This window comes from Palaemon carinicauda, chromosome 45 (genome assembly GCF_036898095.1).
Source record: "Palaemon carinicauda isolate YSFRI2023 chromosome 45, ASM3689809v2, whole genome shotgun sequence".
Taxonomy (NCBI): Eukaryota; Metazoa; Arthropoda; class Malacostraca; order Decapoda; family Palaemonidae; genus Palaemon; species Palaemon carinicauda.
Window position 1 is genome coordinate 24821404 of NC_090769.1, and position 27999 is coordinate 24849402.

At 38.9% G+C, this 27999-nt stretch overlaps 1 protein-coding gene across 3 annotated transcripts in view; it reads right to left on the reverse strand.

The window, feature by feature from the left end:
* Positions 1 to 3601: 3601 nt before the first annotated feature.
* The window catches only part of LOC137634615 (uncharacterized), a 66796-nt gene continuing 42398 nt past the window's right edge, over positions 3602 to 27999 (reverse strand). For all 3 annotated transcript variants that reach the window (XM_068367079.1, XM_068367077.1, XM_068367078.1), the window contains exons 3-7: positions 22941 to 23102; positions 13033 to 13156; positions 12520 to 12695; positions 12211 to 12370; positions 3602 to 7598 (exon numbers count right to left, since the gene is read on the reverse strand). In XM_068367079.1, the coding sequence (XP_068223180.1) occupies positions 7050 to 7598; positions 12211 to 12370; positions 12520 to 12695; positions 13033 to 13156; positions 22941 to 23102 (1171 nt within the window). In that variant the 3' untranslated portion in view covers positions 3602 to 7049. The remainder of the gene's footprint in view (positions 7599 to 12210; positions 12371 to 12519; positions 12696 to 13032; positions 13157 to 22940; positions 23103 to 27999) is intronic.

Below are 27999 nucleotides of genomic sequence, written 5' to 3' on the forward strand. Positions count from 1 at the left end.
GAAAACGGCGGTGTAAGGAGGGTCGCAAGGGGGTGTAAGCCCTCCCTTTAGATAAGTGGGTAAGGACACGGCTTGTAGGTTAGGTTAGGGAGGAAAGCTTAGGTTAGTTAATGTCCATTCTTAATCCACGCAGGAGGAATTAGCCACTGATATACAAAGGCTCCGCTCTAATGTTTAACCCCCACCTAACCTAACCTAGGAGACATATTAACTTTAATCTCGATAAAGTCTCAACCATGTGGTGTGTTCCAAAGCATTTTCCCCTTAACAATTTCAATTTGACTTGTCCCAATTAAATGCATACACACCAAGATGTCTGTATGGCAGTTTTGAATCTAGTAATAGTTAACATTCTAAAGTAGCAGTGATCAAACATACCTACTTAATAATCAGTTACCTGGGATAAATCTAACCTAATTATAATCATTTGGTAGACAATGACTTTAGTAAGGGACCAGATCTATCCACCGGTTAGGTTAAGTAACCGATGTAGGACAAATGGCTAAAAACGCAAATATGTACTTTGGCATTATACCATTAGAGGAAAGTTTGGCTCAGGAATTGAGGGCAAATATTTACCAACACAAAACTCCTACCAAAGAAAATTAAGTGTTGCCAGTGTATTTTAGTACTTTAAACTATTCTGATGTAATCATTCTTCAAACTCTAAATTTTAAATTTTCGACGGTAGACAAAAGTATTCTGGGCAACAAATGCATAGGCAATGGCTAGTTCTAAAGGGGTCTGTGTATGATAGCGGCCACCTATATACATTATTATGGATAACTTTGAAAATGGCGGTGTAAGGAGGGTCGCGAGGGGGTGCAAGCCCTCCCTTTAGGTAAGTGAATAGGGACACTGCTTGTAGGTTAGGGAGGAAAATTTAAGTTAGTTAATGACCATTCTTAATCCACGCAGGAGGAATAGCCACTGATATACAAAGGCTCCGCTCCAAAGTTTAACCCACCTAACCTAACCTAGGAGACAATATTAACTTGAACCTAGAGAAAGTCTCAACCATGTGGTGTTCCCAAGCATTTTCCCCCTAAAAATTTAAATTTGACTCATTCCAATCGAATGCATACACCAAGATGTCTGTAACCTGTTGCAGTATGGCAGTTTTGAATCTAGTAATAGTTTACATTCTACTTCTCAAGTAGCAGTGATCAAACATTCCTACTTAATAATCAGTTATCTGGGATAAATCTGAACTATAATTATTTAGTAGAGCGTGGCCTTAGTAAGGGACCAGATCTACCCACCGGTTAGGTAAAGTAACCGATGTAGGACAATGACTAAATACGCAAATATGTACTTTACAACTATACACTACCTTTCAAGGCAATATTTGCTAGAACGGGACAATATTGGTTTTGCAAGTGGAAATATCTATAAATAAGGGCTATAATGTAGCACCTAACAGCATAAAGCCATCCTGACGACTACGATAGTCCAGGATTTTGGCAGAAATTCAAAACCATGATAGCATGAAATAAAATGTTTCATAATTTCTTTCATCAGGAATACATGATATAATAGATTGGAATGGCATAAAAAATATGGAATCGAAGTGGTAACAGCTCACCTTCATCTTGAATGAAATCGATGTTATAAAATAAGAGCTGAACTAGACCACATTACAAAAATTACTTTTGTATGGATCTAGTACTAGTTATGGAGTGTATGCAGCCTTACATAATACAATATAGTTAGGTTAACTATACTGCATTGCAGGAGCAACCAGCTTTGACGGTTAACGGTCGACACGTGACTAGCCGGTGACCGTAACGTCAACTTAAAAGTTGTGTATTTTTAACCAAAACAAATTCAATCTGTCAAAACTTGTTTGATCGACTGAATAACATTGGTAAGAACGATAAAACTGAAATATCTTGTATTAACAGCATTGCATTACCATGAGGACCTTGGGTGTGGACTTGTCACAAACAGACGTTAAGACTTTTCGGGTGTAGAGCCAGTGCTCGAGTGGAAGAGACCGTCGACTTTTAGTCTCAAGGTTAAATTTAAACATTATATGAGGTGGTGATTTTTATTTAAATATTTACTATTATTGTAATAAATGTCTTTTATTAAAATATTTGTTATCGAAAATGGTATTTTCCTATTATTCTTTAGTTTCTTTTGCTTTATTTAACTTGAAATTGTAAGCTGTTTCACGTGACGTCACCACACCGAATAACCGACGAAACATAGGACGAATGAGTCAAAAACATTGTATTCAATAATTTATTGATTAGTCTTTTTAAGCTTCAACCATAACTGGAAATTTAAAAGTACAAACCAAAGCAGTAATTAATATACCACTCCAGTCAGGAGAGTAATTAGAAACTCGCTTTCCCTCATTCGTGTTTTGTCAGAGGCTAAACTATTATTATTATTATTATTAAACTATAGATTAGCTTTTCGGTCCAGTAAAATTAAGTCTTTTGAGGGACCTAGATGAGTGTAGACCCCTATGGTATCTTTTTAATAAAGACTGTTGATTTCTTAGCTCCTTAGTTATCAATTATTCTGCAAGCTGGACAGGTTTTTTTTTTTTTTAGTTCCTTTTGGATTATTGGTAATGCTACTCGATTATATAAATATTTGTGGTAACTGTAATGCAGACAATTACCATCCTGTTTTCATAAATCCCATATTATCTGATTTTTCAAATTTTGGTTTTTGGGGTGGTGCAGTCTAAATAAGTATGATATATGTAATGGTGTTCCCTAGTTTGCAATTTGGATTTCATAAAGGTTTTGGAGCACGTGATGAACCTCTTACAATGTCCACTCTTGTTTAGAAATCCCTTGCTTTGATTGTGGTCAAGAAGTTCATATGATTGGCTTTGATCTTAGTGTTGCCTTTGACCATGTTAATTAGGACCCTGTTTTCAAACTCAAAACAGTTGGGAGTCAGTAGGTCTTTCCTTACCATTATTACAGAGTTTTTGAGCAATAGATTACAGAGTTGTTCTTGGTCATCATAGGGAATATAGAAATGTGATATATGGTGTTGCTCAGGCTACTGTTCTTGGCCATTACTTTCCATACTATACACAATGTGATTTGGTCTAGAACACAAACTTGTTGGAGATGATGCAACTATCGTTGCTTCAATCCAATCTCCTAATTGCAGATCTGTGGTAGTAACTGAATCCATTAATAGAGATCTGGGTATAATCAGTACACGGGTAAGGACTATGAAGCGTGAAGTAGGAGATGATGAATGGCGAAGTATTGATTTAAAGCTCAAGATAAAAATGACTGGCAAAATCTAACAGAGGACCTTGACATCAACAGGCACTGGAGATGATGATGCTGATGAAAATTAAGGGGTATCAAGTTGGACATTAACTAAACTCAAAGTATGATTGTAAGTAGGTTGACAGTGGCTCCCCTATACATCAGGATCATTTTGACTTTATGACAAAAATTAATAACTTCTTTTTTCATAACAACAATACTTCTCATTTTATAAAAGCTCTTCATACATTTTGTTTTCATCCATTCATAACTACAAAAAGATCTTTTAAATATTGTAGTGTGAATGGATGAAACTTTAAATTATTTTCCGACAATGAGATAAAACACTGATCTAATGCATACCGTTTATTTGTTCCAATTCCATTTCAAATTATTCATGATGATATATACTAAAAAAAAGATGGTTTAACAATGATAAAGGTACTTTCATCAGGTACAGTAAAAAATAAATGGACGGCTACAGCCACTCATTTTTTTCTTCTTTATTCTATAACTTACTATCAAACACAATTCAACTCTCTAAAAGAATGACACCAACGGAAACTATTAGAAATGTGACCCAAAATATTGAGAAAAACGTTGTACTTTTGTGATGTACCTCTCTTCAGTAGTGGATTTAATTTAATCCTATGGTCAATTTTTTTTTAGTGAGGCAGATTTACACCGACTCGCAGGGGTGCCCTTTTAGCTCGGAAAGTTTCCTGACAGCTGATTGGTCGTAAGTATTTGGACAAAAATACGTCTGACCAATCAGCTACTAGGAAACTATTCCCGAGCTAAAAGGGCACCCCTGCGAGTCGGTGCAAATCTGCCTCACTAAAACAAAATTGACTATACTGTAGTTACATATTTACCTTGGAAATTTAGTGTTTTAAAGTTAAGTGCTAATGAATAAAATGGCTGAAATTTGACTTTATTTCAGTGAGCATGGCAAAGTTTAAATGACCGAAACAATAATGGTTCGTGGCAGTTATGACAAATTTAAAAAAACAATTCAATTTGACCTACTTGCATAACTGAATGTTATACATAATAAACAAGAGAAACAAATAAATTATTCATCAGGATTAAATATATCTCTGGCACTATTTAGTGTAGGATCTTTAAAATGCAGAGCAAGAGAGTATCTTCCAGAACAGTCTAGTCTCTATTTCTAAAATGCTAACTTCCAAGATTTTAATTACTAAGTACAATATACCCTACAGTTCCAAAGGATCCGCAAATTTATTACTCAAAATATCATTAAAACACCACCACATCTTAAATATGTGTTAACATGTATTTGTAGCAGCTTTGGTGACATCACCATTTTTAAAACAATTCCTGTAATGTTGTTTGAAAAGCATTTGTTCTCATATTTAGTACTCTTTTCAACTTTGTCAATACACAAGAAAAAAGAGGAATAGATATTGTTATCCAACCTAGTAAGAATGACTACTACAGATCAATAGTTTAGAAGCAGCAAAATGATAAAAATTAATCATTTCTCACCAGGAAAGACGACACAGAAATATGTTGGAGTTGTCCTACACTACTATTCACTAAAATTAAAGCATTTCTTACTCTATAAATCACGCTATTATTTTGAAGCTAAATTTGGCTTGGCTGCCGTGTATGTGGTTAGCTCCAAGGGTTTTGACTAAAACCTGCCATCTGTCCCAAGTACCAAGGATACAGAAGGGCTGGTGTAGAATCTCATGAAGTGTCTGTGGATCCAAATGCTAATCCTTTGGAACTGAATAAGTCATTTGTAATACAGTACTGAACTGGGGAATATTATAAATTTCAAATACTGCACTATAATACACATCAATTTGCATTTATAGTAAAAAGACTTGTCTTGGCTTATATTAAATTATCTGGATTAAACTAATACTGTACTTAGTAATCAAAATTCATTAGGCACATCACATTTAGAGTAAGTTCATAAAAATTTAATTATTTCTACATTTATCAGTTATGACTAACAAACTAAAAAAATTTCTTATGATCAAACAAACTTTTTCAAAACCTGAAATGCAATTTAATAACATTATGAAAGAGATGATGAACCTATTAAGGTACAGAAAACAAAACAAAAACCTAATGTTTGTTAAGAAAAAAACAATAGAACATTGATGAACCTATTAAGGTACAGAAAACAAAACAAAAACCTAATGTTTGTTAAGAAAAAAACAATAGAACATTATAAAGCAACTCCTAAATATTGATGTAAAGTCTTTAAAACAATACAATGAATGGAAATTTACATTCTTGTTCAATACTTGAGAGATTGACTATTTTAAGAGGATGACACTCAAGAAATAAAAGCTCACTACATCAAATTTGCCTCTCACAAATTACAAGAAAAACAAAATGAAACCTTAACACCTGTAAATTAAAAAAAAAAAATAAATAATAAACTAAATTCTTAGCAATGAATAACTTAAAAGAAATTTGTACCAAACTCCCTTAATTGGGAAGAAACAACAAAACTAAATGGTTAGAAATTAGTATGTACACTAGAGATATATACGAGTATATATGCACTTATATATAACAAAGGGGAAACACTTTGGAGGCACTTTCAACACAAAATCAAACAAATTGATAACCAAAAATCTACACACCACTGTGCAAACAATTTTTAGGGAATCCTAAGGAGTTCCAAAATGCCCCCTCTAACAGGCACTCACACAGAAAATTACACACGCAAAAAAAAAAAGAAAAAAAAAGCATAAAACTTGAGTTTCCTGAGTACAATGAGAATACTACGGTATAAGGATTATTTGAACTTGTTCAGCTTCCCTGAGCTAGTAACTAAATTTAAAATGTTACAAAAATCAAAGTTTTAGAGAAGTCAAAGTCTCTCTGGCTCATGATTTAAGACATTCCATGATTACTGGCCAAAAATTTTGATTTTGATTTAGACTTAAATGCACTGAGAAATATAATGATATATCTTCTATCCAATAAACAAAGTAAACATGTCACAAATTGAGATAATCAAATGAATTGCAACAAAATTATTCACCAATAAGGATGATCTTTTGATTTCATAAACAGCATATATTAATATGATAAGATCCCAGTTCCAAATGAGAAATTCCTTTCCCAATTTTAGACATGTACAACTGCTGCTACAATCAACTGATTGAAACCTTTATTTTCATAGCAATGGAGTTGACAATTGAAATAATCTTTGTAAAATAACATAGGATTGCTGAAGGACTAAAATGCAACTAGTGTTACCTCAAATAGGCCAGAAACTAATAATTCCCTCAAGACAAAACTGGTATGAGTAATTACGAAAACAAAAATAAATGGATATCCCATAAAACTTTATATAAGAATACATATAAAAACAATTTATAATCCTTTCAGCAAATGTGAATAGAGGCAATAGCAGTGCATGGTAATGGTATCTTTATAGTAAGGCCATATAATAACAAAATGATATAAAAGTACTTATTAATCAAAGGTCCCACAACACCGGCCCTGAGAAAATATTTGACACGCTAGAATTTTACCTTGATAAAGTAGGGGAAAAATCATGGAGTGGTAAAATAAACTAAGCCTCCTTAAACAAATAAGTACACGAATCAAACTTTGAGAGATAGTGAAGACAAAATTAATAATGCCACCATTTGGCTTAATTTCACTAATCAAGAGGTTTGCAACTCAGGTGGTCTTCCAAAAGTCTTACAGATTATAACTCTTGTTTTAGAATAATGTTTAAGTACCCTGTACTTGTATAAAATACTGTAAACTGACTTAAAAATCTCCATCCTCCTACTCCTCTCAGTTCCATTGACCTTCAAACACCACACTTTTGTTTTTTGCAGAGTAACATTTCTTTTCCGGTTCCCCTTCCATAACCAAAACTTCATCAAGAGTATCCTCAGAATTGTGAACCAACTTAGCGACAAATCGTATGAACTGGTTTTCGCTACAATGTTGTTTCAAGAGATACAGAGTATAAAGGTCGTTCAAGCTGCTCATTGACTGAACTTTGCTTTTCATTTGATCAAATCTTGGTGATGACGTGAATAACCATAAAAATAAATGGCTAAAGGGTGGGAAAGAAACCAAAAGCAAAACACATATACTCAAAATTGTCACAAATGACAAGAATGCAAGCCACAGCCAAAGAATGATGAAGATCTTGTCATACAATTCCATAAGATACAAATAGCAACCAAATGTCTCTTCCCTTTCCACATTAATCAGATGTTCCCTATGAACTGTGCAGTTAGCAAATGGAGGAAACGTCTGCGATATATAATCAGTGAAGTACGGTGGGTTGCGCTGATAGGGGTAAGAATAGTACATAAGCCCAATAAATCGATTCTGAAAAGCAGATACAATAAGTATTAATAATTTTATTTCCTTTCACTTACACCAGCAAAAATAAAAGTAAAAACCATGTAAACAATACTGCATAGTACTTAAAAAACTTATAAAATAAAAACATTAAAAATAAAAAAAAAAAACTATTTGTATTTCTCCTGGCTATACAAACCTGCGTCATTTAAAAAGAGTCAACTCTAGCATGAGATGGAGATGTCCGACAAGCTTTAGCATTGCACTGGTTAACCCCAGTGAGGGGATTATGATAACAAAAGAGAAAAAAGAAGGCCAGACATTCTGCTCTCATATATAAACTTAATGATGAAATGGAACTGCTAATGTAAACATGCTACTTCTCCTGTAAGGAGCAAGGCTAGCTACACCACTTGCTGGTCAGCTACTGCAGGGCCACTGAATGATTCTTTTGAAAAGCTAGTGGCAGCAATCCCTCTAACAGCATGTGCTTCAGAGGTCATCCCTGAGAAGGATTTCTACTTGATGCTTATAGGCTTTGAAAATGGTCTCGTGAAGTCAAAAGGAGATTGTTGCCTCAAGCGGAGCATTATTTCGTCAACTACACCAATCACAGAAAACTGACCACTTTGGTTGGTGTACTCCCGTGAAGGACTTACAGAGGTAACCTTAGAGTTGTTTCGGAGTCTGTCTCATACAGCCTTTCTCACTGAGGAGATGCTGGATAACCTCTGCTATGAGGAGATAGGCAAGTCACTGCGCTGTGGTACAGTACCTCTTGATATGCGACTAGCACAGAAGATTGGGCCAAATGTGAAGCTCTCTTGGGACTTCTACGAGCATGTTGCGAAGGTCCAGGTACCATTCCGCATGAGGCCATTTCAGGGTGACTAGCATTACTCAAAGGTCCCTAGATAACCTGATCTCGTTGAGGACTTGTCTTATCAGACAGACCGGGGGGAAACACATAATGTCCATATCATCCAATGGATGTTGTAAACCATCTTCCATCACTGCTGATTGGGAACTGCGGAGCAGTACATCTTCAGCTTCTTGTTCAAGTGTTTGGCAAACATATCAGTGACCAGGTAACCCCACAAAGTCAGGAGTTCCTTTGCTACCAGAGAATTCAAAGACCATTCTGAGATAGCTATCCAACACAAGCAACTCGGATTGTCTTCAATCCCGTTTCTCTTCCCCAGAATGAACCGGGCTGTGAGGTGTACTGTATTGGACATGGCCGACCAATGTAGTGTCACTGCTAACTAATAAAGACGGTGTGACACCTAACTCCCTTGCTTGTTGATACAAGTCACTATAGTTGTGTTGTTGTTCATCAATATTTACACTGCCTTAAATTCTAGAGAGGTAGTAGTCGACTTTACGACCACTTTTGCGACTGTGATGTCACAAGTCTGTCGGAAATGCACCAATGTCCCATTATACGAATGATTTCTGTTCCTGAAAAAATATTCGTTAAGGGAAAACTCATTTATTGAAGCCCAGTTTCCTATTGACTTCTGTTATAAAACATTTAGATAATTGCCTACAAGCTCACTAAAGTTCACTTGTTTCCCAATACAAGGCATAATATACAGTAGCTAGATAAGCAGAGTGCAGACCTATGCCACGGCAGCTTATTTCTCCAAACCAGTTTGCCTTAACCAGAATCAACTTAGTCCTCAGGCATATTTGAAGTCTGTGTGACAACCATGTGCAAACTTAGGGTTAATTTGGTCAACCTTTTGGTTGATCTTGACCTTTGACCTAGGACTTTCAAAATTAAATCACTTCCATGTTTCAACATTACAATAAATCCCTGAAAGTTTCATTGCTCTATGAATAAAATTGTGGTCAGAAGTTGTTCATAAACAAACAGACAAACAGGACAAACATCCTCCCAAATTTGTAGGCATAGGTAATGTAATAGATCACCTGACCAAATTTGTATTATTAACCCTTTTACCCCAAAAGGACGTATTGGTACGTTTCACAAAACCCATCCCTTTACTCCCGTGGACGTACCGGTACGTCCTTGAAAAAAAATGCTATAAAATTTTTTTTTTTCATATTTTTGATAATTTTTTGAGGAAATTCAGGCATTTTCCAAGAGAATGAGACCAACCTGACCTCTCTATGACAAAAATTAAGGCTGTTAGAGCAATTTAAAAAATATATACTGCAAATTGTGCTGGGAAAAAATAACCCCCTGGGGGTTAAGGGTTGGAAATTTCTAAAGAGCCTGGGGGTAAAAGGGTTAACATAAGTAAGGTAATAATAACCAGACAATAACAGTTAAGAAAGTACATTTTGTTTCTGTGCGTAGCAAAAATAAAATTTAAAATGTCACAGCAATATTTTCAATACAGTAGTGTTCCCTTAACATCGTAATTCAAAAAGATGAAAAGATAATTCTAAAATTAATAACTATTACAATTACAATCTACATGGGGCACTCAGTAGAGAGCATGCTTCCGCCAAGGCAGCTTATTTCTCAAGGTTAGGGTTAATTCGATCCATTTTTCTTTCTCGACCTTGACCTTAACCTTTGACACAGGACTTTCAACATTGAATCAATTCCACGACTCAACATAATTAATTATTAAAAGTTTCACTACTCGATGAGTAAAATTATGGCCAAGAAGTTCACAAACAAACAGACAAACGGACAAACATGGGCAAAAACATAAACTCCTCTCCAAATTCATTGGCGGAGGTAATTACTAATCTAAATGCCTCGTAATTTAACATAATATAATACAATTCAAACACACAGAGAATGTTCGTAAAAAGAAAAATAAAAATAAAGGGAGATGAAAAGCAAGTGTAGTCAGTTGGGGTGGGAAACCCTGTGGCAGGTCAAAAATTAAACTTTGATATCCCTTATAGACTTCTTCGTCGCCTACCGTACAGCTTCCACTGGGAGGATGGCCACTCCCGATACTAGTCGCATGGAGAATCCTGCGTAGTCTACATGAGTGTCATCTGCATGTAGGTCAAAGCCAGTGAAGGTCTGCCTCCTTGGCCCGCTATGCCAAGAATAACCCGCATGGTCACAAATCCAAACCATGCATACAGTACTGTGCTTCCAAAGCAAAAGTAAAACCTTAATAAGTTTAGGGACAGTGAAAACGGGTTAACGGAGGAGCGAAACCGTACATCTTCACTCTACCAAGCCAAAAAAAAGTGAGAGATCTCACTGGGTGTGTGTGAGCAGGGTGGTCGGTTTACGGTGCAACAACTCCCGCTAACTAGCGTAGGGTCGTTTACACGTAGCATACAAGTTTATTTCAAGAATCCAACTATGCTGAAAACATATAGTATATCCCTAGTAAACAGCAAATGGTTTGTATCAATGTAAGAGCAAATTTACCAAGGGTATAATGAATTTACTTTAACTTCTCTTAAATATTCAAAAGGCAAATACAGTATCTCTTTATTCATACATACAACCATTATAGTATGTTAATCTTGTCTTAATTTTCACATCCCATCGACAAGAGATACGGGCAAAGTTTTGAATTTTGATGGTGTGAGTGGCATAATGTTCTTCCATGCAATGTCTAAAACACACCGCAAATGTTCCTAATATTCAACAACTACAAGATAATAACCACAAATCCACAAGCTATTAAAATTGGATTAGATGGGATTTAAGAGATTTGGGCTATACAGTATAGCATTGTGACATTTGAGGCCCTTCAGTGCCCAAGTGCATCAAGGTTGAAATCCTTGAGATACACTATGATGTAAAAGTTGGAAGCAGCTGAACCATAAGATGAAAGAAGGGAGGCTAGAACAGATGTAAGGAAGAGAGCTAAAAAGCAAATTCAGCCAAAGGAATGGTGCTAAGACCCATTGCTAGCTTTTTAAAGTTTAAAATTGCCAGCAACTAAATACCACACACAAAAAGGAAGTGCTTGCGTATCACAGATTGGGAACCATTACTTTACTGACTACACGAACAGGGATAAATCATATTTTAAAATTTGTTCCCCACTTCAAATGAGTGTAAATCTCCCTTATATAATAAAGAGCAAGTGTTTGGCTATAAAAATACATAAATATATATTTCTTTCTGGTCATGCTTAGCTCTCCCCATCTCTTGGGTATAGGGGGAAGGGAATAGTCAAAATTGGCTGCTTTCTCTGCTGGAACACTGCTTGCATTCTGTTGCTCCCATTAGGGTTGTAGCTAGCTAGTAATAATGGTAATAATCAAGTGAAATCCTACCTCCTTTCAGGTTCAGCAAAATTACAGGCCATCGATTTGGCATCATACTGAGGCTGGGTTGTCGTCAAGTTCTTACTATTCAACAGCATTAAGACCACTGTACATTTCCTCTAGGTCTGCCATAGTTTGTCAAATATGATAACATATTTCAAACCATAATAAAGTTTGGCTAAACATGGCAACGTTACATGCCACCTCGTGTGATAAATTGAATTTCAATTATAAAATTTCCCATTTCTATATTCACCTGAGGTTCTTATGGCTACTTACTCAAAGCTAGCTAATTGTAGATTTCTATATCAAAATTTAATACTTCCCATCCCCCCCACACTTCAACTGTCTTACGGTGGCATATGACTAAGGCTAATGTCAGTAGAATTTGTTAAATACATGTTATGACACTTACCTGCAGTGTGAAGTGGAAGAAATGTATAACACCTAAGTCTATGACTAAAGCAACCAAATGGCAAAACACAAGCCACAGGTACTGCGAACGTGATCCTCTGTCCATATCGATGTATTTCATCATCTTTTCTGCTACTTGTTCACACGAGACATCATCATACCTTTATAAACATAAAAGTAAAAAATAAATAAGTCTATTTGTATTATCTGAATCAAATTTTATGGGCAAAAATTCACAGAATATCAAACATCATAATGTTGTAATCAGAGAAGAGAGAATACACTAAATCACAAGATAATTTTATCTTACCGAGCTTCATTAGAAGCGAGATCATAAAGGAGTTTCTTTAACCTTGGATTCATAACCTTTTTGGCAATAAATCTTGGTATGTAAAACAGACAAGCAATGACTATAAAACTTGTGTGAATCCAGCGATAAAATAAGAGGTATCGGCGCGAGCAGGAGTCACCTAATGATGATGTGATCTGGAATAAATTAAAAAGGAAAATACAGAGCAGTATTATAAAATTTAATATGAATGTATATTCTCATATCCGACAAGTTATTTCTGTGGCTAGTGAGGTTAGGTCAAGTATATAACAAATTCACATTGTGTAAAAGCATACCGGTACTAAAAACAGGAATACTTAATTATAACAAATTTAGAGCAAAATAAAAGGAACAAAAATGGTAAATTAATCAAGATTCTATATTTACAAATAAAAATTATTAGAACTGTCTTGAATGTCATAAAGTTACTACCATGGACCCATGGTACAAGAAAATACAAAAAGTTATTTGATAAACTCCAATTCTACTTACATCACAAACATATGAAAAAGATAAACAAAAATTCTTCAAGTGAAAAGGGAGCTCGTTATTACAACTTGAATGGAGTGCATGGCCAGGTATGCACTTTATGGACTCCTTCACATACCAGTTAGACCTAAAAGAAAGAACAGAAGGATTGAGAGTTTATGTATCTCATACATTTGATTATCATATCAATATTACTGTGAAAATTTTAGCCAGATAACTCTTATAGTGCTGGTTTAAAAGTTTTGTTTTTTAATGCAAATAAATTATTATTATTACTAGCTAGTCCGAAACTCAGGATGCTATATACCAAAGGGTACCAACAGGGAAAAATAGCCCAATGAGGAAAGGAATTAGGAGATAAATAAACTGAAAGAGAAGTAATGAACAATAAAAACAAAATATTTGAAACAGTAACAGCGTTAAAATAAATTTTCCATATCATCACCCTCATAAACTAACTGCCTAATTCATTTTCTCCACTTGTTGGGAAATAAAAAAAACCTTCTCATTTCCTAATTCTTTATATCATTGTATTGAGCCTCAATTCACAAATTCTAATTAAAAAATTCTTCTGCTAAGAATTTGTGAATTGAAACTCAAGACAATGATATAAAGAATTAGGAAATGAGGTGGTTTTTTTTTTGAGTTCCCAACAAATAGAGGAAATGACTTAGGCAATTAGTTTATGAGGGTGCCGATATATAAACTATAAAAAGAGACCTGTCAGCATGTTCAACATCAAAAAAATAATTCGCTGTAAGGTTGAAGTTTTAAAAGTTCACTGGTTCGATCCAATCAAGCTAAGGCTCGCTTTACACGAGTGGTTTGAAACCGTGCAGCAGATTCAACTTGTCAAAGACCCTGTCTTCATACGAGCGGTTGTTTCCCAAGCGGTTAGTCTGCATCAGGGAAGAGAATGCTTAGCCTATCAGTGTTTGTTTGAGATAGAGGACGTGAAGAAGAAAGTGGTCTTTGTGATACTACCGCTGGTGTTATTGGATCCTTTGATTGGCCAGACAGTACTATTTTCTTATTTCCTTTCTTCACTATTATTATTATTATTATTATTACTTGCTAAGCTACAACCCTAGTTGGAAAAGCAGGATGCTATAAGCCCAGGGGCTCCAACAGGGAAAATAGCTCAGTGAGGAAAGGAAACAAGGAAAAATGTTATTTTTATTAGTAAAATAAATTTTTGAATATACTTACCCGATAATCATGTAGCTGTCAACTCCGTTGCCCGACAGAATTCTATGGAGGGATACGCCAGCTATCACAATACTAGAAGGGGGTGTATTTACCAGCGCCACCTGTGGCCAGGTACTCAAGTACTTCTTGTTGACACCTCCTCAATTATTCCTCGGTCCACTGGTTCTCTATGGGGAGGAAGGGAGGGTCGATTAAATCATGATTATCGGGTAAGTATATTCAAAAATTTATTTTACTAATAAAAATAACATTTTTCAATATTAAACTTACCCGATAATCATGTAGCTGATTCACACCCAGGGGGGTGGGTGAAAAACCAGTGTACAAGACTAAAGGATAGCTAAGTATCCCGTATTTCATATAATCAGTTATCCACAATAACAATGAAATAATAAGTACCTGGTAAGGAAGTCGACTTGAACCGTTACTCTGCCTTTAATAAGATCGTCTTCCTTACTGAGCGCAGCGTTCCTCTTGGGAGGCTGAATCAACTCAAAGGTGCTAAAGTATACAGGGCTGCAACCCATACTAAAGGACCTCATCACAACCTTTAACCTCGGCGCTTCTCAAGAAAGAATTGACCACCCGCCAAATCAACAAGGATGTGGAAGGCTTCTTAGCCGACCGTACAACCCATAAAAAGTATTCAAGAGAAAGGTTAAAAGGTTATGGGATTATGGGAATGTAGTGGCTGAGCCCTCGCCTACTACTGCATTCGTTGCTACGAATGGTCCCAGGGTGTAGCAGTACTCGTAAAGAGACTGGACATCTTTGAGATAGAATGATGCGAACACTGACTTGCTTCTCCAATAGGTTGCATCCATAACACTCTGCAGAGAATGGTTCTGTTTGAAGGCCACTGAAGTAGCCACAGCTCCCACTTCATGTGTCCTTACCTTCAGCAAAGCAAGGTCTTCTTCCTTCAGATGAGAATGTGTTTCTCTAATCAGAAGCCTGAATAGTAAGAAACTGAGTTCTTAGAACTTGGAAAAGAAGGTTTCTTGATAGCACACTATAAGGCTTCTGATTGTCCTTGTAAAGGTTAAGACCTTTTTAGATAGTACCTAAGAGCTCTAACTGGGCAAAGTACTCTCTTCAGATCATTCCCCACCAAGTTGGACAGGCTTGGGATCTCGAACGACTTAGGCCAAGGACGTGAAGGAAGCTCGTTTAGCAAAAACCGAGCTGCAAGGAACATGTAGCCGTTTCAGATGTGAAAACAATGATCCTGCTGAAGGCGTGGATCTCACTTACTCTTTTAGCTGTTGTCAAGCACACGAGGAAAAGAGTTTTTAATGTGAGGTCCTAAAAAGAGGCTGATTGGAGAGGTTCAAATCTTGATGACATAAGGAACCTTAGGACCACGTCTAGATTCCAGCCTGGAGTGGACAACCGACGTTCCTTTGAGGTCTCAAAAGACCTAGGGAGGTCCTGTAGATCTTTGTTGGTGGAAAGATCCAAGCCTCTGTGGCGGAAAACCGCTGCCAACATACTTCTGTAACCCTTGATCGTAGGAGCTGAAAGGGATCTTACTTTCCTTAGATATAACAGGAAGTCAGCAATCTGGGTTACAGTGGTACTGGTTGAGGAAACTGCATTGGTCTTGTACCAGCTACGGAAGACTTCCCCTTGAGACTGATAGATTCTGAGAGTGGATGTTCTCCTTGCTTTGGCAATCGCTCTGGCTGCCTCCTTCGAAAAGCCCCTAGCTCTTGAGAGTCTTTCGAAAGTCTGAAGGCAGTCAGACGAAGAGCGTGGAGGATTGGGTGTACCTTCTTTACGTGAGGTAGACTTAGAAGGTTCACTCCTAGAGGAAGAGTCCTGGGAATGTCGACCAGCCATTGCAGTACCTCTAAGAACCATTCTCTCGCGGACCAGAGCGGAGCCAACCAACGTCAGCCGTGTCCCTTTGTGAGAGGAGAACTTCTGAAGTACCCTGTTGACAATCTTGAACGGCGGGAATGCATACAGGTCGAGATGGAACCAATCCAGCAGAAAAGCATCCACGTGAACTGCTGCTGGGTCTGGAATCGGAGAACAATACAACAGGAGTCTCTAGGTTATCGAGGTAGTGAACAGATCTATGGTTGGCTGACCCCACAGGGCCCAAAGTCTGTTGCAAACATTCTTGAGAAGGGTCCACTCTGTGGGGATGACCTGACCCTTCCGTCTGAGGTGATCTGCCATGACATTCATACCGCCCTGAATGAACCTCGTTACCAGTTAGCTTTCGATCTTAAGACCAGATGAGTAGGTCCCTTGCGATCTAGAACAACTTCCACGAAAGAGTCCCTCCCTGCTTGAAGATGTAAGCCAGGGCTGTGGTGTTGTCAGAGTCCACCTCCACCACTTTGTTAAGCTGGAGGGACTTGAAGTTTATCAAGGCCAGAATAACCGCCAACAACTTCTTGCAATAGATGTGAAGTGTCCTTTGCTCCTGATTCCATGTTCCCGAGCATTCTTGTCCGTCCAAAGTCGCACCCCAGCCCGTGTCTGATGCGTCCGAGAGGAGACGGCGGTCGTGTTTCTGAACAGCCAAAGGTAGACTTCCTTGAGAAGAAAGCTGTTCTTACACCACGCGAGAGAAGACCTCCTCTCTTCGGAAACAGGAACTGAGACCGTCTCTAGCGTCATGTCCTTTATCCAGTGAGCAGCTAGATGATACTGAAGGGGGGGGGAGGTGGAGTCTCCCTAACACGATGAACAGGGCCAGCGATGAAAGTGTCCCTGTTAGACTCATCCACTACCTGACTGAGCATCGGTTCCTTCTCAGCATGCTCTGGATGCATTCTAGGGCTTGGAAGATCCTTGGGGCCGACGGAAAAGTCCGAAAAGCTCGACTCTGAAGATCCATACCCAAGGAGCCAATGGTCTGGGATGGAACGAGCTGAGACTCCTCAAAATTGACCAGGAGGCCCAGTTCCTTGGTCAGATCCATAGTCCATTTGAAAATCTCCAGACAGCGACGACTTGTGGGAGCTCTTAAAAGCCAGTCGTCTGACGGAGCCGGACACAAGATCATGATACTGCTGCACAGTCTGTGAACTGTCAATCATGGGCAAGCGAGGAAGTACAGTGACAACCCGAATCTGTCTAGACTGTCTGGGTCGTACAGACAACTCCTTATCGGGTTGCTGAGGTTGCCGCACTGCGTCACAACAAGTCACTTCTGTTGGTTGTTGAACGTCTTCCCCGTGACACATTGACTCCGTAAACAAAAAATCCTCTAACAAGGACTAAGCTTGGACTGCATGTCATGCAACACAGCTCAAGGTCTATGGGAGCAGGTGTGGTAACAGACGGGATTAGCGACTGAAGTGGAACCATTACCTTCCCTGGAAGCATGTTATGCTTAAATAAAAGTCCATAAGAGGTTATGCAGTTAAAGGCTCCCTCCAAATGACAGAGTCCTCAAGGGAATATCAGAAGGAGGGAGAAAAGAACTTTCTCATCTACAGGGACCATATCCTAGAAAAGCTAAGTTCTCTCAGTGAGGGTTCACTGGTGCAAAAGCAGCAGACTAGAAGGCAACGTTATGAAACTGCTTGACAGTCTAGTGAGTTGGCAACAACCAAAGATGTGTGACTGAGAAGCATGCGGTAAGGTATGCAGAGCATGATGTATGCAGAGTATGCTGTATGCAGAGCATGCTGTATGTAGAGCATGTTGTATGCAGAGCATGCTGAATGCAGAGCATGCTGTATGCAGAGCATGTTGTATGCAGAGCATGCTGAATGCAGAGCATGCTGTATGCAGAGCATGTTGTATGCAGAGCATGCTGTATGCAGAGCATGCTGTATGCAGAGCATGTAGTAAGCAGAGCCTGCTGTAAGCAGAGCCTGCTGTAAGGAAAGCAGAGCGTGTGCATGGCGTTTAACATTTCTCAGAAATTCCATGACCAGTGCTAGAGTGCTTTATGCATGCTTGCATGGGGTTTTAATATCAACATAATATTTACCTTACATTCATAACTCATGATTCATATTTTTGCCATATTTTGCGATCTTGTTAAAAATATATTGCAAGGAATACAAATATATTTTTATAAGTAATACAAATAACCTCCATTATCATATGGTTTGAAAATGGAGGTAAGGTATGCTGAACAGCAGAGTCAGAACGAGCTGGAACAACAATAGTTGTGGTTTCCTCTTCAAGACTCTGTTGAGGGAACCCCTGAGGCTCAGTCTGCAAAGGCTGAATAAAAGACAAGCAGAAGGAAGGCGCATGGGTGGAGGAGGCTGACTCCTAGCATGAGTGGTTGAACCCAAGGGTTGCGCTTGCTGAGCGGTTGGCGGAAGTGGAGTAGCAAGTTCCAGTTCCTGTGGTGTGAGCGGAGCGCGATGAGGAAGAGGCTGCGCAGAACAAGGTAAATGTCTCGCAAGCTGAGGCTCCTGAGGCGCAAGGCTAAGGTGTTGTGGTGCTTGCCTTGTGGAGGGTTGAGCTCGCTGCAGCGAGAGCTGAGGAGACTGACTCATGGACGGGAGAGGTTGTTGTACCTCAACCGAGTGTTGCATCACTGGTGGAGCAGCAAGTGGAGGCGGAGGAAGATAGGTATAATCCTCCTGATCCCATTGTAAAGGTTGCCTTAAGGAAGGCGGAGGCTGAACACCACTGGGAACAGCAAACTCAGCACGTGGCTCAACATCGTACGCCTGGCAGGTGGTACTGCGATCAGGCGGAGCGAGCGTAGGCGGAGGGAGTGTAGGCGGAGGCGGAGGCGCAACACTCTCAGCCCGACACTCACGCATCAAGTCCGAAAGCTGTGCTTGCATGGACTGTAGTAGAGTCCACAACATCGTACGCCTGGCAGGTGGTACTGCGATCAGGCGGAGCGAGCGTAGGCGGAGGGAGTGTAGGCGGAGGCGGAGGCGCAACACTCTCAGCCCGACACTCACGCATCAAGACCGAAAGTTGTGACTGCATGGACTGCAATAGAGTCAACTTGGGGTCGGCAGACACTAAGGTCTGCTGAGGTAAAGCCTTAACAGCAGAGATCTGTTGTGGCAGAACCTTACTCCTCTTAGGCGGAGTGCATTCAACTGATGACTGAGGAGAGTCAGAGCTAACCCAATGACTGCATCCGGGTTGAACTTTAACTTCGTACGTCTGGCATAGGTCTGGACTTTACGTTTAAGAGGTCTTGAGACCTGAGACCAGCGTTACTCTGCCTTTATTTCCTCCCCTAAATCTCTTCTGCAGACGAGCAAAATAAGGGCTCAATCGTCTGCGGGTGGGAGTGACGGTCTCGGTAAGACACGCCCACAACCACCGAGGATACTTCTGTGCGCCGATCAAGGCCTGCTGAACCCTTATGCCCTTCGACATTGCTTCTCCCCTGGGCTTGGGAGCTTGCAAGAGGTCCCGGACTGGGAGGACGACTGGCGCGCACAGAAGTACCCTCACGCACAACACTGACATACTTTGCGCTAATCACTTATCACTTTGATTTCTGTTTGCACTTATTTCACTGAACTCGAAACTTTAAGTGGTTTGTACCTGAAACACGCAATTCTATCCTTTCTCAAAAGTTAGTAATTGCGAAAACAGAATTACAATGTAACAGAAAAATCTAATGAAAGATAATTCAGTGGCTGGAAAGAGACTAAACACTAGATCACTCTAGAAACGTTTAGTTTCTTCCCCTAAAGAGACTAGGGAGAAGAGCAAAAACGATAACGACGTTACTCGTACGCCTGGCAGGCTTGAATGAAACGTTTATCCTCCTCTTTCTCCCTCCGTCTCTATCTCTCTCTCTCTCTCTCTCTCTCTTGACTTAGAACCTGAGAGAAGAGCCCAATCATATATATCGTTAAAACATATTATTGTTAAAGGAAAAAACTGAAATATTTCCCAAAATGAAAAGTTCCTTTATTAGGATCAAAACCATTAAGTTAAGAAAGAATGAACAAAACGCTAGACACGGTTACTCTTACTGCAACGTGAAACCGTGAACATTCTTTCTCTATCGTAACGATAGAGTGCAAGTTGAACGTTCTGAACGTCAACAACTGCAGAGACAAAACAAAACGTTAGTTCAACTTTGAAAACAGTACGAGACTATCAAAGAAATTCTTTCAAACTCTGTGGCGGAAATAGCATAATATGTTAACAGGTAAAACCGAAATGACGGGCTCAATGTTAATTAACTTCGGTACCAAGAAAAGATCGCCTACTATTAGGAAGGTCGAATATAAACAAATATAAAAATTAATTTTAATAAGTTTATAATAAAAGGAAGTTAATCGAAGAGGCCTATAAGAGGCGGAGAGATATAAAATAAATCTATAACTTTTGTTAAGCAAAATTAAGAAAGAGAGTCTATGCTCTCTTAGACACCAACACTTCCGTCTAAGGGAAGGGTCGGCCATAGAAAGGTGAACGAGAGTTCATACTCTCTTCGTCACCATAATTAATCAAATTAATTCCAAAAGCTAACTAAGCTAATATAGAAGTTTCCAGTAAAGCGACAGCCGAAATCAAAGAGAAATACTTCACCAAAGTCGTGAAAATACTCCAAGAACATAAGCGTATCCCAGAACGTCTTGCCGGAAGCACGACAGAGGAATAATTGAGGAGGTGTCAACAAGAAGTACTTGAGTACCTGGCCACAGGTGGCGCTGGTAAATACACCCCCTTCTAGTATTGTGATAGCTGGCGTATCCCTCCATAGAATTCTGTCGGGCAACGGAGTTGACAGCTACATGATTATCGGGTAAGTTTAATATTGAAAAATAAAATATTTTAAGAAGAGCAACAATATTAAAATAAATATCGCTTTATAAACTATAAAAACTTTAACAAAACAAGTGGAAGAGAAATAAGATATAAGATAGAACAGTGTGCTCGAGTGTACCCTCAAGCAAGAGAACTCTAATCCAAGACAGTGGAAGAGCATGGTACAGAGGCTAAGGCACTACCCAAGATTAGAGAACAATGGTTTGATTTTGGAGTGTCCTTCTCCTAGAAGAGCTGCTCACCACAGCTAAAGAGTCTCTTCTACCCTTACAAAGAGGAAAATGGCCACTGAACGATTACAGTGCAGTAAGAAGAATTGTTTGTTAACCTCAGTGTTGTCAGGTGTATGAGGACAGAGGAGAATATGTAACGAATAGGCCAGACTATTCAGTGTGTGAATATGTAGGCAAAGGGAAAATTAACCGTAACCAGAGAAGGATCCAATGTAGTACTGTCTAGCCAGTCAAAAGACCCCATAACTCTCTAGCGGTAGTATCTCAACGGGTGGCTGGTGCCCTGGCCAACCTACTATTTTCCCTGTTGGAGCCCTTGGGCTTATAGCATCTTGCTTTTCCAACTAGGGTTACAACTTGGCTTGTTAATAATAATTTTTCTCTCTCTCTCTCTCTCTCTCTCTCTCTCTCTCTCTCTCTCTCTCTCTCTCTCTCTCTCTCTCTCTCTCTCTCTCTATGGGAAAAGGATGCCTTTGATAGTAGTCATTGGAAAGGGCACATCAAGCAACAGACCCCTTAATGTAGGGATAACAGTGAGAAAGAATGCATAAGCTCAGAAGAGCATGTGCGATCGCAAACAGTCGAGGTGTCACTACCATAGGAGCAGTCAATTGCAAACTGGTGTTTGTAATCCTGTAATAGCACCCAATCAATAATATGTGAGGTGGTGCGCAATCACAACCTGGTGAGGTGATGAGCAATCGTCAGCAGTTGAGGTGGCTCACAAAAGCGAGCAAATAAGTTGGTGCTCTCTAAAAAACAAGTGAGGTGGCACTTCTGTAGTAACACACGGTCTCGAGCGGGTGAGGTGGTGCTCCCATAGGAGAGCTCAATTGCGCAAAGTATCATGCGAATACTGTATATAGTACTGTACGTAGAGTGCAAAGCAGTGCAAGCGATCATGGACTTTTCCTTCGTCCTCAGTGAAGGATTGGCCATCACTGTCTATCAAAGGAAGAAAAACAGTAGGAGCAACGAAAATGTAACTTCCAATGATCAATCCAAAATTACTTTCTCTCCAAAAAGGGAAAAAGAAGGGCGGAGCCCTTTTTCCATGTGACCAGCAGTAAGCTTTAAGACCAGTGAAAGCGTGGATACACTATGGCACTAAGAGAAAAAGGTACAGCAGGAGAGAAGGAATATCTTCAATTCTCCTTTCATCGAATGTGTAACAAATTTCAGTCCTGAGATACAATGTACATCATAGTCACTAATCCACATTCACAAGGGAATAAACAGCAGGACTGCTCTAAAGTCGGCACACAGAAACTATCAGTCAAGTACAGTTATCAGATAACTGCAAACCCTTTAATAACATCTAGAAGAAATTAAAAGAGCCACTTAGGGGTACTGGAAGTACATCAGTACTATACAGCTGCTGAAAACAAAGTGGTTACAAGGTACTGGAAGTATATCAGTACTATCCAGCTGCTGAAAACAAAGTGGTTACAAGGTACTGGAAGTATATCATTACTATCCAGCTGCTGAAAACAAAGTGGTTACAAGGTACTGGAAGTATATCAGTACTATCCAGCTGCTGAAAACAAAGTGGTTACAAGGTACTGGAAGTATATCAGTACTATCCAGCTGCTGAAAACAAAGTGGTTACAAAGGGTTTGTATTCTAGGAATAAATTTAGCATACAATGATACTTTCAGAAACTATTACAATGCTTTGTAAGGATTAAGAAACATCTTTCATAAATTTTAAAAACAGTAATGATACACTTACTGAACAATGGTAAACAGGATTATAAATAAGCAGACACTCGTTCGATAATGAAGCTTCAGAACGAAACTATCGACAGGTTCTGTTTTGTCCTTCTTCTTCCAAAACGGATCAATGACAGATTTCACCCCTCTGAGAAGGTCTCTTAGCTGTTCATCACCTTTCCTGAGGATACAAAATCACAAAATCTATTCAACTTACATGAGAGAGAGAGAGAGAGAGAGAGAGAGAGAGAGAGAGAGAGAGAGAGAGAGAGAGAGAGAGAGAGAGAGAGAGAGAGAGAGAGAGAGAGAGAGAGAGATACAAAATCACAAAATCTATTCAACTTACATGAGAGAGAGAGAGAGAGAGAGAGAGAGAGAGAGAGAGAGAGAGAGAGAGAGAGAGAGAGAGAGAGAGAGAGAGAGAGAGAGAGAGAGAGACAAAAGTGTTGCAATCATGATTCTCCCTGTCATTTCAGGGTAGGAAGAAATTTTCACATTCATTTACTCTGCGAGGGAAACATTTTGCATTTTAATGCCAAATAGAAAACAAACTAACCATCTGCACAGTGAAAGGAGAGATCTCTGAACATTTCGAAGAGATAAAGAACCATCATACCAAGCAATATATGTACTATATAACAAAACAAAAATACAAGCCAAATAAAAATAAACTAAACAGTAGTGTATTCAAGTCAAGGGTTAACAGACTTTTAAGGTAGCCATTAGAAAGTGGAAAGAAAACATATCTGAACTCAGGGGTGGCTGAAAGAGAAGTAAATTTAGCATGTAAGCACTTATAAGATGGGAGAGTCCCCTTTCACTTAGCAGGTAAAAGCTGGTAGAGCATTATGTTTCCAAGATTCTTAGGTACAGTCATCATCATCTACGCCTAATGATACAAAGGTCAAGGATTTGCAAACTTGTAAGAATACTCTGTTGCAGACATTTAACACATTAAGACTAAGTACTATCAACCCTTTTACCCCCAGGCTCTTTGAAAATTTCCAACCCTTAACCCCCAAGGGGTTATTTTTTCCCCAGTACATTTTGCAGTATATTTCTTTTAAATTGCTCTAACAGCCTTAAGTTTTGTCATATAGAGGTCAGGTTGGTCTCATTCTCTTGGAAAATGCCTGAATTTTTTTCAAAAAATTATCAAAAATATGAAAAATGATATTTTGATTATAAAATAAATTTTTGAATATACTTACCCGGTGAATATATAGCTGCAACTCTGTTGCTCGACAGACAACTCTACGGAAAAACTCGCCAGCGATCGCTACACAGGTTGCGGGTGTGCCCAACAGCGCCATCTGTCGACCAGATACCCAGCTCTTATGTAAACAAAGACTCAATTTTCTCCTCGTCCCACTGCGTCTCTATTGGGGAGGAAGGGAGGGTCATTTAATTTATATTCACCGGGTAAGTATATTCAAAAATTTATTTTATAATCAAAATATCATTTTTAAATATTTAACTTAGCCGGTGAATATATAGCTGATTCACACCCAGGATTGTGGGTAGAGACCAGTAATATATGTTTACATTTTATGAGCTAAGAGTTTTTTATTTCATTTTAGAAGTTATCAAAATAACAAAAACAAAACAAATAGGTACCTGGTAAGGAAGTCGACTTGAACAATTACTCTGCCTTTTAAGTACGTCTTCCTTACGGAGCCTCGCGATCCTCTTAGGATGCTGATCGACCCCTAGGAGCTGAAGTATCAAGGGTTGCAACCCATACAACAGGACCTCATCAAACCCCTAATCTAGGCGCTCTCAAGAAATGACTTTGACCACCCGCCAAATCAACCAGGATGCGAAAGGCTTCTTAGCCTTCCGGACAACCCAAAAAACAACATTAAAAATATTTCAAGAGAAAGATTAAAAGGGTATGGAATTAGGGAATTGTAGTGGTTGAGCCCTCACCCACTACTGCACTCGCTGCTACGAATGGTCCCAGTGTGTAGCAGTCCTCGTAAAGAGACTGGACATCCTTTAGATAAAAAGACGCGAACACTGACTTGCTTCTCCAATAGGTTGCGTCAATTATACTTCGCAGAGATCTATTTTGCTTAAAGGCCACGGAAGTTGCGACAGCTCTAACTTCGTGTGTCCTCACCTTAAGCAAAGCTTGGTCTTCCTCACTCAGATGTGAATGAGCTTCTCGTATTAATGAATGAATGATTTAAAGTTTTCAGGCATCCTGACATCTAAGGTCATTGACGCCGGTAACATTTAATTTATATATACAAAAGTAAAAAATGAAATAAAATAAAAAATTAAAGAGTATTCAATTAAAATCATAGAAATTGAATGTCATAAAAGTTAAATATTTTTCAGAAGACCTGCTTCTGAAAGAAATCTAAAAATGCCACTTGCATGGTAGGACACATCATTTCCAAGAATCTTGGCAAGGATGAACCTGCCACCCTCACCTCGAGCCTCAAACAGATATCTATTTCTTAAGTTAGTAAAATTAGGGCATTCGGTCAACAAATGCCTCACTGTTAAAGGTACTAAGCAGTCCTCGCAATACGGTTGGTGTTGGCCCTTCAGCAGAAACTCGTGTGTCAACCGTGTGTGACCAATACGGAGACGACAAAGAGTCGTCTCCCATTTTCGGGGAATCGTGTTATACCTCCAAGGTGATATGATATTTGTTACTTCCCTCATTTTATTGCCGTCTTGACTGTCCCAGTGCTGTTGCCATTTATCACAAACCAATTTCTTGATGTAAGGTAGGAGATCGTTACATGGAATGGGATACCTCCTTGGTAACAACTCGGATGCCGCATTCTTCGCCAGTAAATCTGCCTTCTCATTCCCAGACACACCTACATGTGCTGGAACCCAACAAAATCGAACAGTTATACCTTTCCGTCCAATAATAAAAAGCCATTCTAAAATCTTTAAAACTAGAGGGTTACTAGAATTAAAAACTTCTAAAGCTTGAAGAACACTCCTTGCATCACTAAAAACTGTAAAATTACCCTCCTTTTCCAAAGCTATTTTCTCAATAGCGGTTAATATGCCATACAGTTCGGCAGTAAATATGGAAGCTGTTAGAGGAAGTGCACCTCTACAATTAAAATCATTACTATGTACTCCAAATCCAACGCCAGCATCAGATTTGGAGCCATCAGTATATATAAAAGTCGATCCCCTATGTTCTTCGACATGTTCCATAAAAAGAGACCTGGATTCTAAGTCAGTCATATTCTTCTTAACTCCAATAAAGTATTTACAAAATGATATGTCAGGTAATTTCCATGGAGGTGTTGATGATACCTTGAATGGAAGTACCTTATTTCTAATTATATCCAGACTACTTAAAAATCGTTTCACCCGAAAGCCATAAGGTTGAGGAGATTTTGGGTGCAACTCAAAGTATGATGCGTGTCTTACAAGGCTTGCAGTCTGAAAGGCTAGAGAGCTAGGGAGTCTTTGCAATCTAAACCAATACCGAAGAATGGAAGACATTCGGTAAAGGTCTAGAGGTAACTCTCCAGCATCAACAAGGAGACTTGGGATAGGCGAGGTTTTAAAAGCTCCAGTAGATAATCTAATACCTGCATGATGTATCGAGTCTAATATTTTTAACCGGCTTGGGGTGGCTGAAGAATATACCTCACAACCATAACTAATTTTGGAAAAAATCAAGGCCTTGTATAATTTTAAAATAGTATTGCGGTCTGCCCCCCATGATGTATGGGACAATACTTTTAAGATATTCAGAGCTTCAACACATTTAGCTTTTAGCGCTTTTAGGTGAGAAACCCATGTAAGTCTACAGTCAAATATCAAACCTAAAAATTTGGTTTCCGATACACATGGTATCCGTTGACCTTTAATGTATATATCCGGGTCTGGATGTACTCCCCGGATACGACAAAAATGGACAATGGTAGTTTTACTTGTCGAGAACTTAAATCCATTCATGTCAGCCCACTGGATAATTTTATCAATAGAGAGTTGGATTTTTCTCTCAACCATTGCCATTCTAGTGCCAGCAAATGATATTGAGAGATCATCCACAAATAATGTTGAGAGAACATCCTGGGGAATGGCTGAGGATATCCCATTAATTGCTAGTGCAAAAAGGGTTACACTCAGCACACTACCCTGAGGAACTCCTTCTTCCTGGCACTTACTCTCTGATAGAGCTTCCCCCAATCTCACTTGAAAAACTCTACGTGAAAGAAATGCCTGAATAAATAGTGGCAGCTCTCCTCTCAATCCCAATTCATGAATGGTTTTAAGAATACCATATCTCCATGTGGTATCATATGCCTTTTCAAGGTCAAAAAATACTGTAACATGGTGCTGTTTGGAAGCAAAGGCTTCACAAATAGATGACTCAAGTCGTATCAACACATCAGTCGTTGAGTGCATTTTTCGGAATCCACATTGAATCGGTGATAAAATACCTTTCTTTTCAAGGTACCATATCAGCCTTGCATTGACCATCTTCTCCATGATTTTACATAAACAAGATGTCAATGCAATAGGACGATAGTTTGCTGCTAAAAACTTGTCTTTACCGGGTTTTAAAAAGGCTAAAATAATGGCTAGTTCCCAAACACTTGGGTAGCTATGATCATGCCATATTCTATTAATAATGCTTAAAATAAATAGCTTTGTATTAAAATGTACATGTTTAATCATTGCATATGGAATTCCATCGGGTCCAGGGGCTGTATCCTTGCAATGAGCAAGTGCGGAATCAAATTCTCTTTCAGTGAAAGGAGAATTATACGACTCTTCCCTTCTTGTTGCAAAATTTAAAATTTTCTTTTCTTCAGTGCTCCTATACTGGTGACCAGGGGCTCCTTCACACTTGCTGGATACATTTGAAAAATGATTAGCCAGGGCATTGCTAACTTCATTTGCTTCAGTTACATACTGGCCATTCACCTTCAACACTGGTGGTGGGTTGGGGGTGAATTTGCCAGCTATCTTTTTTACTTTCCTCCACACAGAAGATGGTGGTGTTCTACTGTTAATAGAGGAAACAAAAGACATCCATGACTGGCGCCTTGCTTCTTTCATGGCACGACGGAACTGTGCTCTACATT